Raw genomic sequence first — 25786 nt, 5'->3', positions numbered from 1 at the left:
AACCTCACCTCAGATCGCTAAAAATCCTGATTTTATCTGGATTTAAATTCTTAAAATCTTTTTGGTACAATTTTTCTGCAAGGTGTGGTTTGTGAAGATAATAAAACCAAAGTGTATAAAGAAACAAGTGCAAATGTTTCAAAAACTTTGTGTGTTTCAAATAACTGGGTTAAGCTACAAAGTTTTGAAGGCGGGGCCCGAAATAACGAGATGCTACGTGTGGCAAAAACCTTTTTGTGTGACCTTGAAGGTGAACTTTGAATCTGAACGGGGAAACCTGTGTAGCGTCTGTTCACGATGTGTTCGTTATGCCACTGTTGATCGTAGGTGACGTCCTCGTTCTGTTGAAGGACCTGCAGCATCCGAGCGTTAAATACAACCTAATTATAGGGTTGGACATGTGTGAGCAATTCGTCCCATACCACATGGACGTTTCCTTCCTCAAGGTCAAATGGGTATAAATACAGCAGCAAGGAGGATCCTCGGGCGCAAGGGGCCGGGCGTTACCCGACTTCACACGGGCCGAGGCGGACGCTGACAGGATGCCGAGGAAACAATCGGTTAAAGTGGAGGATGGAGGATGCTGGGACGAGGACGGAGACCAAAGCCATGAAAAATAAACATTTTTATTCATATAGACATAATCGTGTAAAAACTGGTCTGTAGGAAAGCAAGACGTAATGACAACTATATTATCAACCGTACAGAAAACTAACTTTATAGAGAACCACCGACATTATTAGCCTTATAGGAAACTAGACATAAAGGAGAAATCGCCACATTATTAGCCATGAAGGAACCTAGCCACATTATGAGCCGTGTAGAGAAGTGTTCTTATAGAAAACTAGCTTCATTATTAGCCATACATAAAGACTAGCCCTGTAGGACACTACACATAAAGGGGAAATTGCCACATTATTAGCCATAAACACAAATAGCCACATTGATAGTTATGTAGAGAAATAGCCTTATAGGGAATCAGCCATTAGGGATTTAGACACATTATTAGCCTTAAAGAAAACTAGGCTCATTATTAGCCTTAAAGAAAACTAGCCTCATTATTAGCCTTAAAGAAAACTAGCCTCATTATTAGCCTTAAAGAAAACTAGCCTCATTATTAGCCTTAAAAAAAACTAGCCTCATTATTAGCCTTAAAAAAACTAGCCTCATTATTAGCCTTAAAGAAAACTAGCCTCATTATTAGCCTTAAAGAAAACTAGCCTCATTATTAGCCTTCAAGAAAACTATATACATGGGAAACTAGCCACATTATTAGCCATGAAGGAAACTAGCCTTATAGGAAACGAGACACAATATTAAGCATGTACAGGACTAAACTTAAAGGAAACTAGCCACATTATTAGCCACGTAGAGAATTATTATTATAGGAGACTAGCCTCATTGGTAGCCTTAAACAAAAAGCAGACTAGACATAAGAAGAAAATCGCCAAATTATTAGCCACGTAGAGAACTAGCCATAAATAAAACTAGCACTATAGGAAGTATAGTATTAGTCATATAGAAAACTAGTTACTGCTCAGATCTGCTATTGTTACATTTGAAGATATTAGTAGTCAGACGTGTAAAATTTTGTGTGTTGGGGGAAGTAAAAGTCCGTGTCCAGTGCTCAGAGGACAGTAAATACATAAAGACGCTTTATTTAAGCAGAGAGCGTGAGCAGCGTGTTGGTGTTTAACGCACGTGCAAGTCCTCCAGCAGATCTCTGACCGTCTGAGTGGCCCAGACACGAGCTCTGAGCTGACAAAGAGCCGTGATTTCCGCTTCACTTTAGAGAAGCCCCGAGATGACACTCGCTGCTCATTCTCATCACATAATACCTGCGATTCAGGGAGAAAATCACCTCTCCGGCCCTTCCACCTTAAAAAGAGCCCCGTTTTATAGCTCATGCTTCGTGACCTTTTTCACTGGGCTCTTTCTGTAATATTAATGGTCACACTGGAGGAATGTACAGACAATGTGAAGCGCTCAAGGAGCATCAAAGCCCTAAAACCTGGCAAGAATCTCAGGATCAAAGAGAATCCGAGGAGCAGAAGCTGGGCTCCGAGCCGTGAGCCTCTAACGAGCAGAATTAACATGTATTAATTCCAAGCTCGCGTCAAGCGGGCAGATGTCGCATCCAAGCTCGGAGTGGAACAGAAATACGGTGTGAATGATGAAGTCACTGAGAGAAGCGTCACGCTACGACGAGCCGCGTGTTACTGTGACACCTACGATCTTTACCTTTCGCTTGGAAGAAGGAGATGCGCGATCTCACGGGTCTGGTTATATAATCCAGCCTAATTTAGGGGTTTATTTATTATTGCTTCATCGAAAGTGCCTTGCAAATGATCCAGAATGTCAATGATTTACCACTTTAACCGTATTAGCCATAGCGAAAACTAGCCTTATTAAAAATTTTGGTAACTAGCCTTAGAGGAAGCACATCTTATAGGAACCTAGCTTCATAGGTTATCGTCCTTATAGCAACTAGCCCTATAGGAAACTATCTTTAAAGGTAATGAATATTATAAGTAACTAGCCTTTTAACCAGCCATATAAGAAAGTAGCCCTATAGGAAACTAGCCTCATGGGAAACTAGATTTATAGGTAACTAAACGTATATGAAACTACCTTTATATGTAACTAGCACTATAAGTAGCAAGCCTTATAGAAAACCATCTTTATGACTAGCTGTATAAGTAATTACCACTCTAGGAAACTAGCCCTATAGGAAATTAATCTTATAGGAAACCATCTTAAAAGTAACTATCCCTGTACACAACTAGCCTTGTAAGAAACCATTCTTATATTTAACTAGCCCTATAGGAGACTAGCCTTATAGGAAATCATCCTTATAAGCAACTAGCCATTTAAGTAATTAGCCTTTCAGGAAATTAGCCTTATAGGTAACCAGCCTCAGAGAAAGCACAAATTATAGGAAACTAGCCTTATAGGAAACTAGCCTCATAGGAAACTAGCCTTATAGGAAATTAGCCTCATAGGAAACTAGCCTTATAGGAAATTAGCCTCATAGGAAACTAGCCTTATAGGAAACTAGCCTCATAGGAAACTAGCCTTATAGGAAATTAGCCTCATAGGAAAACATCCTTATAAGTAACTAACCATATAGGAAATTAGCCTTACAGGTAACCAGCCTCAAAAGAAGTACAACTTATAGGAACTAGCCCAATAGGAAAATAGCCGTATAGGTAACTAGCCCTTTAAGTAGCTAGCCTTATAGAAAACTTGTCTAATAGGAAACTAGCATTATACATAACTAACCTTATATGTAACTCGCCCTATAGAAATGATCCTTGTAGGAATGGAAGAACGGAATAAAAGAGTTTTTATCATTTCATGAACATTTTCTTTCTGTTTCTTCGTCTTTGGCCGTGTTTCTGTTCTAGAAAAGCTTTCGAAATGTAAGAACTCGAGATAAAAACAATTTCTCAGAGACGTGACACGAGCGAGAGTCTGAACCCGGTGCTGCGAAGGAAGAAGAACAAGTGCAGAGTTAATGATGCCGAGCACTCGGCCTCTTAACGTGTGTATGTGTGTGTGTGTGTGTGTGTGTGTGCGAGAAAGAAAACAGGACGGGGAAAATAATCAGGGCCTCGGCCTCTCTCCAGCCTCGCCCTTCAACATATTAAAGTCACTCACATAGGCTTTCTGCAGTGCTGTTTGTGTGTGTGTGTGTGTGTGTGTTGTGGCGTACGGAGAATAGACCAGTGTTTCTCAGGCCTAGGCTTTCTCTGACAACTCATTAGCTTTAATTTGGCTGATGGATCTGGATGTGGAGCTCAGGGCGCTGAGACGCAGAGACCCCGAAGGAGAGAGAGAGAGAGAGAGAGAGAGAGAGAGAGAGAGAGAGAGCAGCCTAGCCTGGGATGATGCAAGGCAGATTCCTGCCCTTCTTAATGACTGCAGAGCAAAAGAAAACACACACCGTGTGTGTGTGTGTGTGTGTGTGTGTGTGTGTGTGTGTGTGTGTGTGTGTGTGACTGACAGGTGTGTTCCTCACCCGAGGGCAGAGAGGGAAATGAGCACTCAGTAGATGTCAGCCTGTCTATCTGGTATCCCCCCACACACCCTCCTCCCATCACACACACACACACACACACACACACACACACACACACACACACACACACCTCCTAGTTCTGATACAAGGACCAGGGCTAATTATGTACAGTCAGGAAAAGCTCGTATGAATGATATGAGGAAAGTGTTTTAGAGATGATGGTGGAGAGAATGTGGACAAGGATTATTAGCCTCCAACACACACACACACACACACACACACACACACACACACAAACACACTCACACTCCAAGATCCATTAGCCACACAGAAATATCAGACTTCATGGCTGTGTCCTAAATTTGGCAGTTTCTTTTTTATTTTTCACTCTCACACAGCTCTCACAGTTCACACACGAGCGTCCCGGATTAAGACGTGAACACACGTGAGGGGGCACGTGGAGGGGAATTTGGGCTTTATTTCACAAAATTGTATGACCTCAAAAATATCATATTTAAGAATATCAGTTTGTGTGTGTGTGTGTGTGTGTGTGTGTGTGAGTGTGTGTGTGTGGGTGGGGGTTGTTAAATAATTAATTGGACGAATAAAAAATTATGAAAATGAATGTAACCAGATAAGTACAAAAATAAATAAAAAAATGGAGACATTGGAGAAAATCAGAGGTAAACCACCTCTGAATCAACTAAATAAAATTGTGTCAGAAATTAAACGGTGGGAAAAAAATATTTGAAGCATCTAAAAATGTTTATCATCAATTCTTTTTGAATAGTTATTTGAGAAAAATAACATTTGGGAATAAAAATCACAAAGAGAAAAAAAAAGGGGACACAAGTCGTTTAATAGACAAAAAAATAAATCCTGTAAATAAAATGTAGTCAGTGAAAATAAATAAATAAATAAATAAATAAATTAAAAAAACGTATATATATATATATATATATAACAAGTTTAAAGAAAGGACTGAGGAATAATAATGTGTGGAAAAAAAAACCAACCACCCATAAATAATCCACACATTCATTCATTTTATTTATTTATTTATTTGCATATGAAGCTGATGTGTTACACATCTGTCCTGCTCTGGCTGTTTAGAGGAAACTTTAGCATTGTCCTTGGCATCACCAACACCGACTCCCCCTTCGTCCTCCACCTCCTCCCTCCTCATCATCTCCAAACCAAAGTCCCTTAAAAACCACGAGGAACCCGAGAAAAAAAACGTTGTGGTGTTTTCCATTAATTGAAAAATCCTAATGAGGTCCCTGGAGCTCCATGCGATTACCTCCACGTTTAATTACAGCCGAGCCACAGCCACAGAGGAGAGAGCAGTAAAGAGAGAGAGAGAGAGAGAGAGAGAGAGAGAGAGAGAGACTCACTGACCTGCTTTTTCTCTTGCTGTTTTGGGACTCTGGCATTCCAGGAAGGAACAGATGTCTATTATTTTTTATTTGTGTTTACTTTTTGGCAGGAAATTTTGTTGCTCTGGCACAGCTGTTTATTTTCCAGTGAGGTTCAGACCATTAAAGATTTAAATCCTTCCAAATATCCAGATATATATCTCCATTTTATATATAAATTATTTAACAAGAAAAAAAAGAAAAATACACTATACAGTCAGAAGTTTGTGGACACCTGACCATAAGATCAGAATTTCCTTTTTGAACATCCCATTCCACATCTTTGCTCCTACAGTAAACTCCACTCTTCTAGGAAGATGTTCCACTAGATTCTGTGAATATTTGTGAGGTTCATTCAGCTACAAGGGTGTTAGTAAATTCAAGTACTGATGTATGTGAGATGAGGAGGCCTGTGATGTTCAATAGGGTTATAGAGCTCTATAGCAGGAGATCCAAACCATGTAATGCATATCTTCATGGAGATGTTCTGGCTTTGTGCACAGGGGCATTGGCGTCCTGGAACAGGTTTGGTTTACAACATCCAAAGACGTCCTGTACAAATGTGTGCTTCCAGGTTTTTGGAAAACCATTTGTGGCTGGAAAAAGTCAGGTGTCCCAATACTTTCCACATTGAGTGTATTTACATATTGATTTTCACACACGTGACGATGTGTTTTGACCCCCCCCCCATGACACACACATTTTACTCTCAGTATCAATTAAATTTTATAGTATTTACATTTTTTCTCCACCTGCATTGCTGTAAAAGAAATTTTCCACATTTTATCTTTAAAAGTTCTTTAATGGTTTCATTTGGATAATTTTTCGTTTATTAATCCCGTTTTCTTCCCCTCATGTAGGCGCATTAATATATGTATTTTCCACATTGTTCATATTGATGTGCGCTCACACGTCCAAGTCCGAATCACCCGAGGTTTCACACCTTCAGAAATTCATTCCAGCTTTAAAAAGTCCAAAAGTTGCAAAGCTGTGGTTTTCCTCTCAGCTTCTTCTCAGTGCTCTACACCTGATGCTTTCTTTGAACCTTCTTTCGTCCTTTTACTCAGAAATCCATCTTTTCTTTCTCAACATTAAAGACGTAACACGTCTCATGGCGGTCGAAGGTTTACAGAGGAGATTCACAGAGAGATCAGAGTCAGGAGGATTTCACATCAACATCTAACACACGAGAAGTAAATGCAGGATCTTGTAGAACATGAATGTTTAAAAGTGTGTGTGTGTTTCAGCAAATACAGTGGGCGTCGCTCCTCTTGACCTCAGCTGCTATTACTACTCTCATCCAAACATTGATTATCCTGTAACAGCATTTTCTGAAGTGTACATCAGTATAAGTTTATAAAACTTTATATACAAGATTAATGTGGTTCTTTTTCAACGTTCTCATATCACATTTGCTGTTATAACTTCCACTCTTCTGGAAAGATGTTACACTAAATTTTGTGGAGGTTCATTGAGCTACAAGGGTTTTAGTAAAGTCAGGCACTGATGTAGGTGAGAAGGTGAGGAGACCTGAGGTGCAGTCAGTGTTCACCTTCATCCCAAAGTGTTAAATAAGGTTGGAGCTCTATAGCAAAACTTCCACGCCAACCGATGTAAAGCAGATCTTCATGGAGATCCTTCTGGCTTTGTGAAAAAGTGAAGTAAAACAAAAATAAAATTCATGCTACCCCATTCTATACAATTGTGCTAACAGTTTGAGGAAGAACCATATATGGCTGGGAAAGTCAGGTGTCCAGATACTTTTGGTACCCTTTTTGTAAAATGTTCTACCCAAGTGTTCCAATAAAAGCCATGGCACAGGAGACTCGTTCCATAATGCAAAAGGAACATCTCAAGTCCCCTTATAAGAGCCGTTACTATAGAAACAGTAGTATACCGTAAATAAACCAGTCAGATCCGTGGCTATATAAAAAAACAGCAGGCATCGATGTTTCTAAAAACAATTTACAAGTTTTTATTTATCAAGTTCACACACTTCAAAACTGGAGGGGAATTCCGTCTCAAAAGCCTTCTAATAAACGGGCGGTACTAAGAATTAAACTTCAAAACTACCATTAATTACATGTATGCTTTTAAGATTTTTTTTGTTCCTTCTCGTCTTATTAAAGAAGTTTTTAATACAAGTAATAACTTTATACAATGAGTTGTTTTTTTTTTGTTTTGTTTTTTTTGCTGGATAACTGTATCAAATAAGAAACCAGTTCCAAAGTAGACTTTACAAAAAAAAATACACTTTCATAGAGAGAGACACAGAAAAGCAGGTGATCAAATATTGACCAATAATATTCATTTACTTTTCGCTTATCAAAAAAGTTAACCTGACGTCTATGTGAACAGGGGTGGGGGGAGGGGGTATAAAATGCAATGTACAGCATGTTTAAAGCAGAAATATTGAATAAAAAAAAAAAACAGAGTTTAAGCTCTAAGCTCAGTCGGCTGATTTGGTTACCAAGGAGAGCGGCTGCGTCTGGAACAGGGCGTGATGGGAGTGTAAAGCGGCCTGGTGGAACGGCGAGGGTGGAGACAAGAGGGAGGGGTGCAGGGAAGCGAAAGGGATTGGCCGGGAGAGAAGATGCGGGGTCGAATGACTGCCTGAGGAGCTGATGGCGAGAGAGATGCTAGGGTGGGAGGAGGAAGAGGAGGTGAAAGAAGAGGAAGAAGAGGAGGATGAAATGGAAGCAGAAGAAGAGGAGGATGAGGATGATGAAGGTTTGGAGATCAGAGAGAAGTGAGGATGATGGCGCTCGGGTTTGGTGGTGAGCGATAGCGGCTGGGCCTGCTCAGAGTGAGTGGGGGCGGGCGCGGCGGGCGAGGCAAGGGCGGCCGAGGGTGTGGCCGGGGAGTCCAGCATGCTGCCGTGAGAGGACGCCGGGCTGTCGATCATCTTCTCCTGAGGGAGGTACTGCACACAAGGCTTCTTATTCCGTGCGGAGTAATCTGCAGTCAGGAGCAGAGAAATGCCGTTAAATACACAACTCAGGGATTTTATTGCATCGTTATACACGACATCATTGCCGTATTTTCCGGACTATTCGCTGCTCAGACTTATGACAAATTCCTTCTGATATATTATCGTTTTCAGAGTGGTTTGGTTACATGCTGTAAGTGCATATAATCTTATAGAATTGTAGATGGAATCTCTAGTGTCAGTGTTTACTCGTGGTAAAGTTTTCCGATGTCGGAAAGTCTTGAACAGAATGTTTTTTTTTGTACATTTTCTATAGGTGCTATAATGCAAGAAATAACAGGGAATTTTTTTTTTTATACATTTATAGTTAAATTCGTCAGGAACGGGAAGCTCAGTCTGGAAAATACGGTGCAACGTGGACAGGTCGCATTCCATAGGACAAAACCCAGATGAGGAGCGAGAGTGTGGTGATTCTGCGATGTATGAGAAGCCAGACTGACTCTGCTACACACTGCCTCAACAACACGGGATGGGGATCAGTCAGTTTGTCGGTACGTTCACCCTTCTTGATGGACCAACACAGAACAGACACGGTGAGGACGAGGACGACACGGCAGTCCCGGGACAGGATGCGGTCGGTGTGTATGAAGATGTGAATGAGGGTGCAGTGAAGGAGGGGTCGCTCCGTACCTGCCTGCGCTAGCACTGTACGTCATACGCTGCATGTCAGAGTGCAGGGAGGGGACAGCAGGTTAGTGTGGACAATGAGCTCTACTGATTATTAGAACTATGAGGATGTGTGATGTCACATGGTTAGTGCAAACATGGAGTTGGGAGAGGGAAGACGTTCTTCAGCCGACACTACATGAGCGATCGCAAATGAATCCATCAGGTGACTGGCTGCGGTGGCTGTTTTGGCCACACAGGACGGGGGTAGGAGAGAGAAATGTATAAGTGTTGTTTCTGATTAAAGAGACGAATAAGAAACAAAAGTCGTCTAGACGTCACAATTCGTCAAACTCGCTCAAATCCTTACGCTCGCCCATTTCTCCTGCTTCCATCACATCGACTTTGAGGACAAAATGTTCACTTGCTACCTAATAAATAAATCCACCACTAACAGTGTTTTTCAGTTCACTGGTGAGTGGTCAGAAAGTTATGCCTGATCGGTGTATACGTGCTTAAAAATATATAAATCATCAGAGTAAATCATGATGCGTAGCAAATCATTCGCAATGCACAAGAGGTCACCAGAGTGGGGTTCTTTGAGTTAGTGATGATTTGCGTCCAGAAAAGAAAAAAAAAAAAAAGGATGAAATTGTGTGGTGTGGAAATTAAACAGGAGAGCATCGTGGAAGCACTACATTTCAACATAATCTCCATCTCCAAAACCTGTACCATAACACTTTTCATTAAACCCACTTCAATCTGCTAATTTCTTGCAACAGTCCTTTTTTTTTTCAGAACAAGACTGCAATGCTTTCCTTCGGAGATGTCACCAGAAGGAAAAAAAAAGCAAGGTTATGTGCTTTCGTTATAATCGTTCTTTTCCTACTGCTGATATTCTCCTTGTAGTTGTGTATGTGCTACACAAGGGCCGAGATCAGGTTTATTTATTAAACAAAAAAAAAATGTACGAAAGGTATATCCCTTCAAGTCCCCTCTATGTTGAAAAGCAGAAAAGCTACTTTTGTGGTTTGTGTGCGCTCGCTGCAGTAAAGGAAACACACGCGATTCCTGAAAGAATGAACGAAACAACCCAACCCCCCCAACCCTCACCTTCTGCTGCTGATTCGGCCTTGTTGTCTCTCTTCCTCTTCTTCCGCTTGCCCTGTAGAAAAAGAGAGAAACAGACATGAAAACCCTGCAACCACGAACGTCATCGTACACAAATTTGCAACAACGTACAAGCTTTTTAAAGTATATATATAAATGAAATATTTGTTTTGTTCTTTCTGAAACCTGCCACCAAAATCTTTTTGTGAGAGTTTTTCTCTCATTGGTGCTGGTATCATTTTTATTTTTTTTTTATTTGACATCCGATATAATTTTATGTATAAACATGCAATTATGACACAAAAACAGAGAAACCGCTTGCATGCTTTGTTGTGTGGCTGTGACACGGCTGTGTGGGTTTTTTAACGGCGCCTCTTTAACGGCGAGCTGCTAGAGTTAGATGTAGCGTAATAAAAACAATAACGTGTGGCAATGTTGCGATTATGATAACGTAAGACAGAACGCCACGTCTAAGATAATACAAATAATCTGGAAAATCCCTTTATCATAATTTCACAATGCAACAAGAGGCCATTTAGTGACAATACAAAATCGAATGTGTGCGTGTGTGTGCGTCTTACATAGTTATCTCGTGCGGACCAGCCGGGGTAGAGCTGAGAGTGAAGCTGTCGCTCTTTCCTGGCCAGCTCGTAGTATTTGGCCTGTTCTTCCCGGGACAGAGAGTGCCACTGCAGAAAGCCATTACACACACACACACACACACACACACACACACACACACACACACACACACACACACACACACCTATTGGACCCATGTACATCAATGTCACATCACTTGATGTGTTCATTATAGCATACAATTTTCTCACAGGTATAAATCTTTCTTTTTTCTCTCTCTCATGCACACACACACACACACACACACACGTCCTTACCCTCCTGCCTAGTATTTGATTGATTGCGGCGCTTTCTTTGAGCGTGCACTCGGCCACCACCTTGGCCCTCATCTCCTTCATATACAGCATGAAGGCGTTCAGGGGCTTTTTAATGTGTGGCTTCTTCTCTTCCTCCTTCTTAGCCGGCCCTGGAGACTTCCTGCTCCAAACAGAAACAACAGACTTGTCACTGTGTGTGTGAGAGAAAGACAGTGAGAGACATTGGTGAGCTCGTAGACACAACACTGATAAAGTAAAGGAAGCTTACAGAAATAACATGCAGGGTTTGATGGGGGGGCAGAAAAATCGGTCCTGAGCGAGTTTTCCAAACAAAATTGAAACGGCAGAGCGAACACCTGCATGTGAGATCCATTTTCCATGAGCGGAGTAAGAATAACAACCACCGCGGGGCTCTTTACCATTTTACGTTGAACATCTGTCTTTGATTTCGGCAGCCCGACTCAAATCCCAAATAAAATATCTGAATGCGATGCTTTTTTATTTTCAGTTACACAGCATAAAGAGTCTCACAGCTCCTGAAGCTCCTTGTTGAATTAAAGTAATTTTCATCTCATCTTCATGTCGTCACATGAAGCCACATTTGGCCAAGTGCAGTCCTCGATTTATTATTACTACAAGAATTAAAGGGGTCTCAGACTCCACAGACTTGTGATAAATAACTGGAAATGCTGTTTTGCTGGTAAACGGATGTCGCTCACATGCATAAACAATTGATTCTGCCAAACTAGAAGTGGCTCTTGAAGGAGAAATTGTGTGTGTGTGTGTGTGTGTGTGTGTGTGTGTGTGTATAAAAAGCATGTAAGGTAACTCATATGCCTCCATGTTTGTGTGTGTGTAAGCTGCATTTATGTGTATGTATGCGAGTGTGTGTTAAGGAATCATTTGCGTGTGAACTTGTGCCTGCATTTATATTTTGTTTTTATGTGTATGTATAGGAATCCCATATGTGGGCTGAAGTCTTGTGTGTGTGTGTGTGTGTGTGCACACGCTTTCTCAAACCCATGTGTGGCATTTTTGTTTGTGTTCAGGTGTATTCAGGTCCCAATTATCCATCTTTTTCACTTTATGCGTGCGTGTGTGTGTGTGTGTGTGTGTACACTCACGTGTGTGAGGCAGGACTCAGCTCTCCGTTGGGTTCCTGTTTGATGGCAGGGGAGACTATAGCAGGATGAGGGATTCCTGTCTGATGAAGGCTGTGAGGATGATGAGGCACAACGTGAGGAGGAAAACGGCTCGACACCAAACTAGAGGGAGGGAGGGAGAGAGAGAAATAGAAAGAGAGAGACATATTTAGTAAAGGTTCCAGATTGCGTTCCAATTAGTGTGCAGCTCCCTTGGTAGGCAGCCTCTTTGGGCAGCCTTTACTCTCCCAACATTAAAGCTGTTCCACTTGGAAGGCCTTCCCCTTTTCTGTGTGCAAAACAACTATTTCGCTTGACAAGAAAGTAAGTTTGTACGAAACATCACGCACAGATTGAGATCAGCAGCAGGTACTTTACAACTCATCCTGAAGGACCAAACTTGTGGATTAACACAAAACGTCTGCCACGTGAAGATTTTTTCCCCAGGGAGACACACACGGTCACCACGCAGCGTCCTTCACTGATCTGACTCTTTCATACACACACACCTCTCTCTGTCCACTCTTTGAAACAGACATTTTTTGAGCCTCTTAATGATGTGTCTAGACTAAACACCCCCCACACACCACCACACACACACCTTTTCATTCAGATTTCACAAGTAGCCCAAATAAAGGCTCTCTCAAAGGAACCATTATGAGTCCTGCTACAGGCAAAGAGCAGAGTGTGCAGTTACCCTGGAAACCAAGGAGAACTCGACACCTGAGAGCACTTTCCACACACACACACACACACACACACACACACACACACACACACACACACACCCTTTCCCCAAAAAAAGAAAAAAAAAGGAAACCACTTCCTCCAGCAGGCTGAATAGGACACCTTTCAGATAGCGACAGTGCGGGTTTGCAGCCGAGCACAATGGGGCATTATCGCTAATCGCTTGAGAGAGAAAAGAGAGAGAAGAGAAAGAGAGCGAGAGAACAGAAAGAGAGTGAGAGACCTCAGCATAACCGTCAGCTTCTTTAACAGCTTGAAGAACGAGTTTTAACCCGAACAGTCTAATCTGACAGCAGACATTTCTACAACACACCATAAGTGTCACGATACACATTTCATTCAAAAATCATTGCAAGCAAAATAAACACAACAAAAAAAAGGTCTGTACCAAACAGAAATTTAAACAAATCTTGCCCTGACGATATCTCAGGACTAAAAAATATATTGTACAATCACAAATTCAATCATTGTATCGCCCAACCCCTTACAAAATCTACCGGGGAAAAACAAAAAAAAAAAAAAAAAAGTTATGGCTGTTTAAAGTACAACCTTTAAACACACACACACACACACACACACACACACTCACCTGGACATGGAAGCGTTCATAGCGAGCGCGGGGTACGGGTGGCGGAACCCTCCGGGAGGAATGGAGTACATGGGCTGTGCTTGTCTGAAAGGAGGAGAGATCATTATCGGTAAGATGAATCCAATTAGTACCAATTTAATCGAAATGCTACTCTGCTGTGTGTGTGTGTGTGTGTGTGTGTGTGTGTGTGTGAGTGAGTGTGAGAAAGAGAGAGAGCGGGAGGAAGAATGTTGCACTCACTGTGGGACAAGCCAGCCCAAAGGGTGAGGGATCTGCCCCACAGTCCCAGGAGACAGGGGGTAATATGGAGACAGCTCAGAGGGGTGAGGAGTCCGTGGGATACCTGTGGAAGCAACTTCAGGATTAGAACAACAGATTGAGAAGGATCATGCTGTTTTTGCATGTGCATGTGTGTGTCTGTGTGAAATACCTGTCTTGGGGTCCAAGAGCTCTGGGGAGAGGTGCGCAGGCGGCGTCGCCGGGGGAAAGTGATCATTACTGTAGGTGATGAGGGGGGTCAGGGGGTGCATGTGGGCATGCTGCACTACAGGAACCTTATTAGACTGAGAGAGAACCAGGAGGGGGGAGAGACGACAAAATAAAAACAAATTACTGGGTGGATCTGTTTACAATCACAGTGTGTGTGTGTGGACATGTAGTAGCAAAATGTTGAGAAGGGGTTGGAGGGCCGACACACACACACACACACACACACACACACACACACACACACACACACACACACACAACTGTGTGATGCAATCTGGCTCAAGCCCAACTAACATTTTAAATGGTAGTCTGTGCCAAAAAGGTTCACACCCATCACCACACACACACACACACACACACACTGTATCAGCATGTTCATGTTTGCACAGTATAGTAGTTGGAAGGAAGAGAAAAGCAAAGAGACAGAGAGAGAGAGAAAGAAAGAAAGATTCTGAGACAGGGAGAAATAGAGAAGACAATCACAGAAGAAATAAAATCTGTAAGAGACTGAGAAAAGATTGAAAAGGGGAGGCCGAGACAAAGAGAAAGAATCACAGCACGATAGAGACAGAGCAAGAAAGACAGACAAACAGAAAGAAAAACAGAGAGAGAAATAAAGAGAAATAATCGTATATAAAGAGAGAGAAAATAGGACGAGTAAATTTGGGTGAGAATAGATAAGTAATGCCGTCAGTCATCGCCTGCGCTCAGTCGGATTAGCAGAGGCCATACGTTACATGGAACTTGCCGGAACTTGTTATGTTACAGAATGCCTGTAGTACACATGTAAAGTAAGATGAGAGCAGGACTATCAGCTCGGCTCCTCTGATTTAATGTTCAAAAGGATTTCTGGATCGAATCTGAACAGTTTATGTGCCTGATTAAAGCAAAACCCTGAATAAATATTTAGTCCTGATGTACACGCAACTAAACAATTGTGTCATTTTGTAGTCTCACAGTCATTAAAAAAAAAGTTACTGAGAAAGATGGGGAAAAAAAGCAAAACTTGAGACTCCTTCCAAAAATGCTAAAAAAAACATCTCAACAATTGCACACGCTTTTTTCTCCACTAACATCGACCATCACCATGGGAAGTACCTGTTGCTATGGAAATGACGATCTGTTTAAAAAAAAAAAAAAAAAAAAAAAGTGTATCGATGTATCTGTTTAAGAAAAACTAAAAGTTCTTGTGTGTTGTGGTGTTTTTAAACTTGAATTCATCTGAAGAAGTGAGGGAGGATGTGTAACCCGCAAAACTGAATCTAAACAAAAAGCCCACGCGATTGGGCTGACCTAATGGAGGAGTGTATCCTGCGGGGCTGACGAGAGAGACGAGGAGTGAGAGGAGGAGGAGGGCTTTCCTTCACATCATACACAAATCATCAGGCAAACGGCCTCTGGGTACCGGAGCAAGAAACCCAGCATGGAGACTAGTGAGAACCGTGTGTGTGTGTGTGTGTGGGAGAAGAGGGGGCAGTGTGCACTCCGCCCCCCCCTTTTTTTTTATGCATTCATGTGCAGGGTGGGAGGTACCAAACCCTTTCAGAAACTCGGGAGGAAGAAAAAGGGAAAAGCAAAAGGAGAACGCAAGGCATGCTGGGATTGGGCAGCTTTTGTTTGTCGCTTTTGGAGGAAGTGGATGTCAGAGTGGCCTGACCATGACATCAGCATTCAGAATGAGTGTCGACGGACATGGACGTGCATACCCACACAAACACACACACCTAAGAGGTAAAAACATGCTGACTAATTCTGATGATCCGATGATGGATGCGTGTCCGTGAGGAAGATGAGGATGAATGAGAAGGAAATCTTTTTAAAGCAAAAAGCAATTAAACTCTCTCTCAGACACTCAGACACACACACACACACACACACACACACACACACACACACACACACACACACACACACACACACAAAGTCATGGTCACATGCATGGCATCCACGGTCTTTTAGCTCCAAACCAACACACAAACAAACTTAATGATAAAATATAAACACTAACATATTAAATGACGATACAGTTTCCTGAGAAATGTAGTAATAAATGTACACGAAGAGCTTGAACGTTGTTTCATGGCGGAAGATACAAAACTGAAAGAAATTTCAAAAGAATGAGAGCAAACAAGCACCGAAATGATTCCTCGAGAAACTCTAGTAATTCGAATACAAAAAAGCCTTGTTTAGTCCATAAAACTGAACACTGGAGCAATGCGTTTCCCCACGGACCACTATTACTGACGCACCACCTGCTAAACTCTGGACAGCTCTGGGATCTAATTTATAAACGTAGCGTATGCACAAAATGGGGCTAAAACGTGCAGATCCCATTTTCCATGTAAAAGTTGTGCGCACAGAAGACGCTGTAGAATGAAAAAGGGAGAAACGGAAAGAAGGGGACGAGGAGAAGATTCAGGCCGAAGAACACGACAGAGATTCCAATATTTGAGATAATTTCAAACTAAAACAAAGAAAACAGTGCAGTGCATTTTTTTTATTTATTTTTTAAGTAATTTTATATTTAAATCTAATTTAATCCAAATGTAAGTCTTATTTTCTCTTATATATTTAGTATTGCTCTTTAATATGATTTAAGAATACTAATTCAATAAATTTAACTAAAATTTAAACTAAAATAATTGATAGCTGCAGCCCTGAAGCAAACAAATAGAAATGTAAACTGATATGAAAGCTGTGTTTTCCCCCCCTGCACATGGACGTCTTAAGGTGACGAACAGCCAGGTCGCCACACACCTGCGTGTTCACGCCTGTGCACATAAATCAATTCCGGAGGCGTAAATCAGACACCAGGTGAGAGACGGAGTACAGTCCGTTATGTGAAGTGAGCATGTGGAGGCAGTACGTGATCTCCCCCAAATCCACATCACTGGCTGAATGGTTAATGCTCTGAATCAACAGCCACACTGAAGCGTTTCAGGTGATTCCTACCACTGTGCACATTTTTGTGTGTGTGTGTGTGTGTGTGTGTGTGTGTGTGTGTGTGTGTGTGAGAGAGAGAGAGAGAGACGCTCACACCTGTCACCACCTCTCATTAGGGCTGAACTAGTCTAAAGCACTTTAGCCGTTTCCTCTGAGCTTCTTGGCCTCGGGCTACGACGTGATCAGGGAATTACTGCCTGACAAACTGACACTATATGAGCTTCCTGAAAAACTCTGCGCTGGGGGTTTACTCGTTTAGCTAACCAGCCAGGGCGTAATCTAGCATGTGGGCGTGGCTAGGCAAAACATTATGCAAACAATGGGAGGTGGGGCTAGGGGAGGACACACCCACCTTAACCACAAGATGTAGCTACCAGAAAACACTCACTTTTGTTATTAGTGCTTAGTGGTTACAACAAACCCCCGTATACACATGTATCTAACAATAACGCTCGCTAACAAAATGCTGAGGACCCTGTGTAATAAATAAAAAATAAATCGAGCTTTTGGTCGGTTTTTACCGACATTCACTCCATATTCCTGGCTTATTAGCCAAGATAAAACCTTAATTTGATTTTGGTGGGTTTTTAAAAACTTCCCCTCTGCCTCGGAGGCTGAGTCGTTTTGACTAGAGGTAGAAAGAGCTTAGTGTCTGCGCTTTATGTAAACGAAGAGAGAGATAAAGCCGAACCCCAGGGCCTAAACACCGAACCCTCAATACGCACCATTCATCTGCGGCTAATGTGACCACCGTCCCACGTGCCTGCTCGAGCACGCGTGATGGCGCGCTTTATAACATTAGATATAAGATTAGGACGGTAAAAGCATAGCGGCTCGGCTTGAACAAAGATGGCAGTGTGTTCGGGACTGATCTCATGGTGTGGTGCTGAGGTGAAGCTCGGGTCGAGCAGCTGAGAATAACGGGAACAGGATTTGCGATGGATGATTTTTTATTTTTTTTTCAGGGATGTTCTCCATCTCAAGTGCTGAGTGGAGCACAAACACATGAGCAGAGAGATGCAGAAAAAAAAATATGTCAGACTGAATTAGACTTCCAGAGCAATAAAACATCCAGATCGATCGCAAATGTAGAAATAAATCAACCCAGTGGCTCGTGTCTGTGCTATAAAAAGTTTCTCGCCAAACTAAACTGAGGCGTAGCTTGAGGCTCTACTGAGAGCGCGGTTTACGACTACGCCACGGTGTGGTCAAAGCGTCTGAACTGTCATGCACAGCATCTTTTTAACAGGATTTCTGAAGTACATGGTTACCATAAAACAAATAAAAAGCACAAAAGTATTTAAATAAAGTTTTGTGATGCATAAAAATACAAAATGATGCATAAAATACACAAAATTATTTGTATACAAATCCTATAAAAATGTCCATATAACATGGAGTGAAACACGCATCTCTTCATGCTTGTGAGGACCATTCTCATTAACCACAAACATGGCCGTTTGGTCATTATGATTTATTTCTTTTTAAAATATTAGTGCTAGACTTTCAGATCGTGATATTTCAGGATCACAGACGGCATGTTCCAATCTGCCCTCAGAGTTCGAAATTGTTGAGATAAAAGATATGATGATTACTGAGATCAGCTCTGAATCACATTGTGACGTGTTTTATCACATTAGAATGGTAAGATATGCCTGAGTATGTGTGTTTTAACTCCATGTATACAACTCTTAATAGGTTTTGTAGACAGATTAGTGTTTATTTTTGACGCATCATGTTACACATCAAGCAGACAATTTTTTTTTTTTTATGAGAATAAAATATAACCATAAACATGTGGTCTGGAATGAAAACGTGATGCTGCAAGTGTAGTGTGTGTGTTTGGTCGAGCAGATTGTTTATCACGCTATGCTGTTGTCTATAACCGCAGAGCTCTTATCTCACACTGCCCTCATCTTCAAACCGGTTCTACTGCCCAGAACCCGGCTTCCATTACAGCCTACATACATACACACACATACACACATACACACACACACACACACACACACACACACACACACACACACACACACACACAAGTGCTTGGCTCAGTGTGGCTCAGCAATGAACTCGAGGAGACAGACGGAGACGGAATCGCTGCTTCTCTGTCAAAATCTGTATTTTATCGTCAACCATCTGAGAGTTCTGTTTTCGGTTTGGCGTGTAGGCGATAAATCTAGAGAAACCCGGAGAAAACCTCTTGCCAATACACACACACAGCCTGCTCATCAATCCCACCTTTCTGTACTACAAGAACGTGCAGTGTATCACATCACATGGAGTGAAAAAACAAACAAAAATAAGCAAAAGAAAAGTTCGAACCTTGAGAGTGAGGGTTTAATAAAGCGCCAAACACAACTTACTCCTCCTCAAACAGGAAGTCTTACCGAGTGGCTTTAACAGGGGATTGAGAAAAAACTATTTCTGTCCTTCGCTGAAGCCGAGGCGTGAGATTAGGCTGTCCTCGATTAAACTCCTGCCTCGGCTCTCTCACTCCAGTAAAAGGTGTAACACTGCGCACTTCCTCCTCTGACCTGGAGGGTCTGACCGCACCTGCACGAGTGTACAGTAATCCCCCTTTTATCGCGGTGGTTATGTTACAAAACCGCCTGCAATAAACGAAAACCCAAACGAACCCTAAACGGACGCGACCCCTAAAATGCTATTTTATGCATACAGTACTGTATTAACATTTTACTTTATTAATTAATACTAAATTTCATTATTTCAACATAAAACTCCATAAAAACAATTCCCTATAAGTTTGTGGGCAAGAGACGGGGAAAATCAGCCAAACAAATTAGTTATGTGGCAAATGCAATTCCAGGGGCGCGAGATTCAAACCGCGGTAAAGCAGAGGATTAATGTATATAATCACAGAAAATCCTGCTTGGGTAATAATCTATAACCCTGTGTAGATCACTGGGGGTAGATTCTGCAGTGAATTCTGGATTCTGATTGGTCAGGAGGTGGGGATTTAACCTGTTGTTTTCTTGGCGTGCACATTTCTATAGCAACAGCTCGTACACACTTATAAAGCAGATGATGCACTAATGATATATATGGATTTAAACATTGAAGGAAGGAGTCTCTAGTTTCAGGAGTTACATGATGCACAGGTCAGGTAAACAAACAGTTACTTTTGTGCGTGTATGAATGTATGTATGTACCAAATGTCCTGGTGTGGGTGATCTGGAGTCCTTCAGCGCTGCCGAGCTTGGCATGTCCAGTAGAGGCCATTTCATCTGCAGATACTGTGGGACAAAATAAAAAAAAAAAACCAAATGAACAAACAAACAAACGTGAGTGAAACGTGAAAACCATGTGCGGACGGGATGGTGTACGGTATCTTGTGGCCCAGATCTCGTCTGCTCGGTTCCTGAGAAGCTCAGCACGTTTGTTTATCGGAATCGGATGATCTGCGTGTCTAATGTAGACTGATGTCAGATGACTGAGTGACGCATGTGACGCTCAGCCCAGGAAAAGCTCATAAATAACAGGTCAACGGAGAGCATTTACACACACACACACACACCTGCAGGTGTGTGTCAGCATCAGTGAGCGTGAGGAATGGGAGCACAGCGGAGAGTGTGAAATCGGTGTTTGTCGGGGAATGTGTTTCTACAAGAGCCCATCTGTGGGATCCCATCGAGAAAGACAGAGTGTGTGTGTGTGTGTGTGTGTGTGTGTGTGTGTGTGTGTGTGTGTGTGTGTGTGTGTGTGTGTGTGAGAGAGAGAGAGAGAGAGAGAGAGAGCGAGAGCGAGAGAGACAGCTGGGAGGACGTCCCACAGAGAGTGCTGGGAAAGCGGGACTGCGGTGAGAGCTCGGGATTCACCGACGATGCCCTGGTGAATATCCCTGACCTCCTGACCGATCCCTTGTGACAACCTCTGGGTTTTTTTTTTTCAAATTCATCATCTTCCTCATCATGCTGCATTCCAGGTGTCCAGGATTTTCTTTTTTTCCTGAAGACTGATGACCATCTCTCTGTAAAAGTTAACCCCCCCCCCTCCCTTTTCCAAATCCTCAACCTCCCCCTTACTTCCTCCCTCTCTCGGACCGTGGATTCGAGGCTCGTCTCACACAGGCACATCTGGTTTGCGGATCAGTTTAATGGCCGGATACAGCAGATTTTCATGCGCGCTGACATCCCACCCCCACCCCTTCTCCCCGCTGCTCCTCTAGATTTAAAACTAATAAAAAGCTGTTGTGCGAGAGCTCCCATATTCTTACGGATTACTGCAGGCTGTGCTGAGCTAATTTCCATTCCAAGAACTTTGCGAGTCTGTGTGCGAGTGTGTGTACGCTTGGTAGGAGGTTTTCCCGTCGTCCTTTGCGGCAGGTCTGACAAACCTCACTCGCTGTCACCCAAACAAACAAAACATAGCCAAAAATACGGCAGAATGCAAACACGCACGATCCGAGATAACTCCTCGCATGCTTTAAACAGAGCCGGGTTTGGAAGACGAGAGCGAGGGAGAGAGAGAGAAAATATATATAAAACATTGCTTGTGTTCGAACCATTTGATAGAGAAGAAACTCGACACCGCTACACTTTCATGGGAAAATTCTTTTACCCGATGGCTCAGATAACCCCCCCATACACCCACTCACCCAAAAAAAAAAAAACCAACAAAAAAAAAAAAACACCCACACACTCCTGTACAAACTTTGTGCTCCCATTAAAAAAAACTTGTTTCTCTCTATTTATTATACAGTGAAAAGCAATGTGAAGAGTGCATTGAGGTAGCACATCCATGACCTTTGCCCACCTTGTTGTGCGTAACTAATGGCGACGAAACCTTTATAAGACAGAACAGAACAGCACTCGGGTACTGAAAGCATACGTCATTGGTAGTGATCCAGAAATCGTTTATCCGGATGGGTTGAGTGGCCCCCCTAGGGGCTGGGCCCCGGTTTTGGAGGGTCAGATGAAGGTGAAAAGTGTAAATAGGAGGTTTAATTGGAAATGAAAGAAGATCTGGAGTCATATCTTGCAGAGTGATTTCACGGCTGGGCTTTAGAGCTGTGGAGTTTTCTCTCCATCTCTATTTCTCTCCATCTCTATTTCTCTCCATCTCTCTCTGCTGGACACTGACGAAGGAAGTTTACACGGCCCAGAGTTTAAAAATGGAAAAGGCATTACGGAGCAGAGGGGAAGAGCGGACAGGGGGAGGGAGGGAGAGAGGGAGAGAGGGGGGTTGAGAAGAAAAACATTTTCAGGAATGAGGTCTGTTGGAGCAGGCACAGGGTATTGTTTCCTGACAGCTGGGGGGCCAGCAGAGAGGGGAAGGGGAGAGAGCGGAGAGAGAGAGAGCGAGCGCGAGATCGCAATGTGGGCCTCTCGTTCCCATCCGAAAAGAGAGGAAATTCTTGGGATTGACATCAGAGCTCAATGGCACACAGAGAGAGAGAGAGAGAGAGAGAGAGAGAGAGAGAGAGAGAGAGAGAGAGATACAGAGAGATACAGAGAGAAAGAGGGAGAGTGAGAGAGAGGGACAAAATATCACTATCATTAAACTTTTTGACTATTTCTGGATGAACTTGTTTCAGCAGTTGTTTTCTGATTAATAAGTGGAAAAACAATAAGATAGGAGAACAAGAGAGGAAAGAGAAAAGATCAAGATATGTAGAAAGATGGAGCTATATCGAGAGAGAGATGCAAGAAAAAAAGGAATCAGAGAGGGGGAAAAAACAAAAAAACTAGAAGAGAGAAGGTGAGAATGAGTGAGCAAACAGATGAGAAGGCCCAAAAGAGGGATGATGAGAATGAAAAAAGGAGAATGAGAGCTGGACACCAAGAACGTCCAACACTACTGCAGCTCTTCCTGCACAGGAATGTCCAGAACGCATGTGTTTAAGCGCACAGCCTGAGGAGTGTGTGTGTGTGTGCGCGTGTGTGCGCACATGTTTATGTGTGGGCATCCTGTCCACTTAGCACATCGAGCCTGTCTAAACAGAGCAGCAGGCCAGGACCGGTGCCACTAAAACTGTCCTCGAGCTGGCGGGCGTGCACACACACACAAAAATGAGAGCACTGGTCAGCACAATCTATTTCCGGAAAGAGAGAGAAAGAGAGAGAGAGACGAGATAGGAAGACAGTAAGAGACAAAAAGAAATGGGAGAGAGAGAGAGAGAGAGAGAGAGAGAGAGAGAGAGAGAGAAATGTATATAGAGTGTTTGGGGATAAACTGGATTCAGTAATTAGGGTTTGCACTGCAGGCTCATTGCTGATGCTTTGCAGGTGCACTCATGTTCAGTATAAACAATGCAGACAGGAGCTGGCATGGAACCCCCACTGTCACGCACGCACGCGCGCGCACACACACACACACACACACACACACACACACACACACACACACACACACACACACACACCTCACCCCCCCCATGGGGGTAGGCTGCTCATCATACTTTATAGTGCATCCCAAACCAGCCTCAATAAAAAGCAGGAAATTGAGAGCATTCTCCTGTTTAGCTGTTAATTAGCTACCATTTACATTTATGGCATTTGGCAGATGCCCTTATGCAGAGCGACTTACAACTGAGCAGTGGAGGGTTAAGGGCCTTGCTCAAGGGCCCCAGAGTGGCAGCTTGGTGGTGGTGGGATTGGAATTTGTAACTTTCAGATTCAAAGATTCGACGCGAATACCCAGAATAACCCTTTATGAGCAGTAGGTTTTGTACAGCAGTTTTGGAATGATCCTGATTTCCACACGCAGCTGTCTCGGAGCACAGCTAATGCTAATATTGCATATATAGAACTAGGCTGCGTCTGATCAGTCTCCCGCTCTCTAATTGTCATCTAGCGCAGCTTGTTTGGCCTGTGAGATCAGACAGAGCTCGGGGAGGGTAACGAGGGCTGCCCGGGACGCCGCTGCTGTACTAAAGGTGGAGAAAGGCTCTCCAGGACTGTGCCAGACGAGTGCCTTTGGTTCTCTGTACAGAGAGAATACTGCAATATGCTCCGGGGCTCGGCAAGTGCCAGCGGGCTCGGCACTGATTGTTCCGCCTCTTTCATGAAGCGCGAGACAGACGAGGCGAGATGAGAGGAGAAGAGAGGAGCCAGGAAAGCTTTGTCGGCTCAGATGAGTTCGACAGAGAGAGGGAGAGAGATGGCTGCCAGGGAGGCAGATGTGAGGGCAAATAGTCAGACAGACAGAGATGATAATAAAAAAAAAAAAGAGGATAAATTATATATATATATATTTTTTTTTAACAAGGACAGATTTGCCCGAATAGACAGAAGGGTGAGTGACATGCTTCCGTTTAGACTCAATCTGGGACTCTGACGCTTTGAGCTAGAAAGTTTCACGAGGAAGTTTGACTGTTGCAGGAATAATGCATTCGGGTCAGACCGTGTGGCTGTTGCTATCTCCTCCACCCCCGGCATGTCAGCACAGAGGAGCGGTTCAATCCAGGACGTTATTCTGTTAACGGTACACGCTCCAGAAACTAAAATCGTGGTTAAGATTTTTGCAAATAAAAAAATTAGTGATGATTATAGTGACACCCTTCTCTGAGCATCGCCTGCAACAAGGTTTATATAGTTCTTTTTTGAAAAGTACATTACATTATGCTGAAGACTTTTGTTAAATAAAAATATTCTAATATCATATTCATATATATTTTTTAATTAATTACAAAAATATTTTATTTCTTACATTTTTTTTAATTCTTCAAATATTCCTTACTTCACAACTCTCATTTTTTGCCATTTTGCTAGAGATCTTTGTACTCATCTATTGTAGAAACTTCTAAGTGAAGTATCTCTCACACACACACACACACACACTATCTCTAACCACACAAACATTCATTCCATTAAATTTCCATTATTTCTTTGTCTTCAAAGTGACCACATTGTGCATGTGTGTGTTGCACCTCTATCCCATTACCCCCTAACTCCTCCCACCCGCCCTCTTAAATAAAAAAAGAAGGAAAAAAAAGAAAAACCATTTTGAACAAGAAATTCTTGCATCTCATTCAGAGCCATTCCTCCATACCCAGGCACACAAACACACCCAGAAGATAATGTCAATCACCTGGTGTGTGTATGTGTGTGTGGTGCTCATTTAAGGTCCCCTGTGGATGCCAAATGGCCCCCCTGCGGGTGATTGTGTTAAGGTGCTAATCGGTGCTGATAACGCTAACGCTGCCCTGTGTGTCTGCCTATTGTCAGGAGCCCCATCACCTGTCTTATGCTGCTCATTTACACCTCCTGTTACTGCAGGCATGCACACACACTCGGCCCTGCGCCCAGGAGGGGGGAGACGAGAGAAAAATAACCCCACCTATCCCTGGCTGGGCTCTATTGTTTGTGATTTGTGGCAAATTAAACAATTACGGAGGGCATTCTTAGGTAAATAGGGGACGTGAGCATGCTAATGGAGCTGTAATTACAGTGAGAATGCTGCAGCTATCATGCTCAGTCACACAGACATGACCAAAAAGTAAAGCGATGACCCTCCACAACCAGTTTACACACACACACACACACTCTGTCTTGCCTTCAAATCGTTCACGTGGCTGTGTCTCAGCCGCCATCCAACAGTCCAGTCGACTCGATGAGCACGTTTGTTTGCTTTGGCTGAAGAGTTGTTTACAGCAGGGTGAGACGAAATCCCCCCCCCTCAAAAAAAATTGTTTATTTGCACTCTCTGCTCCGATGCTCCTCTGCTCCTGTACAACGATTGCAACTACTCGCCTCGTCCTTCGCCTAAGTGTTTTCCGGTGTGACCTCACCGCTTTTCCATTCACCGCCTGACAGCCCTAAAAACTCGGGTTAAAGGTCAACCTGACAAAGTGCATCGGTCTCTGTGGCAACCC

At 42.9% G+C, this 25786-nt stretch overlaps 1 protein-coding gene and 1 long non-coding RNA gene across 2 annotated transcripts in view; one reads left to right on the top strand and one right to left on the bottom strand.

Moving 5' to 3' along the window:
• The window catches only part of LOC124399630, a 7121-nt gene extending 6448 nt beyond the window's left edge, over window positions 1–673 (top strand). The window contains exon 3 of the long non-coding RNA XR_006928264.1: window positions 328–673. This is a non-coding gene — a long non-coding RNA (uncharacterized LOC124399630). The remainder of the gene's footprint in view (window positions 1–327) is intronic.
• Window positions 674–7387: 6714 nt separating this feature from the next.
• Window positions 7388–25786, bottom strand: part of tcf7l1b (transcription factor 7 like 1b) — a 35396-nt gene continuing 16997 nt past the window's right edge. Inside the window, exons 4-12 of the mRNA XM_046870691.1 lie at window positions 20124–20207; window positions 13949–14081; window positions 13759–13861; window positions 13519–13602; window positions 12165–12305; window positions 11041–11200; window positions 10723–10830; window positions 10145–10196; window positions 7388–8394 (exon numbers count right to left, since the gene is read on the bottom strand). Coding sequence (XP_046726647.1) covers window positions 7886–8394; window positions 10145–10196; window positions 10723–10830; window positions 11041–11200; window positions 12165–12305; window positions 13519–13602; window positions 13759–13861; window positions 13949–14081; window positions 20124–20207 — 1374 coding nt within the window. The 3' untranslated portion in view covers window positions 7388–7885. The remainder of the gene's footprint in view (window positions 8395–10144; window positions 10197–10722; window positions 10831–11040; window positions 11201–12164; window positions 12306–13518; window positions 13603–13758; window positions 13862–13948; window positions 14082–20123; window positions 20208–25786) is intronic.

The sequence above is a fragment of the Silurus meridionalis genome, chromosome 17, assembly GCF_014805685.1.
Source record: "Silurus meridionalis isolate SWU-2019-XX chromosome 17, ASM1480568v1, whole genome shotgun sequence".
Classification (NCBI taxonomy): domain Eukaryota; kingdom Metazoa; phylum Chordata; class Actinopteri; order Siluriformes; family Siluridae; genus Silurus; species Silurus meridionalis.
The sequence above is the reverse complement of the archived record's forward strand: the minus strand, read 5'-3'. Positions and strand labels throughout refer to the sequence as shown.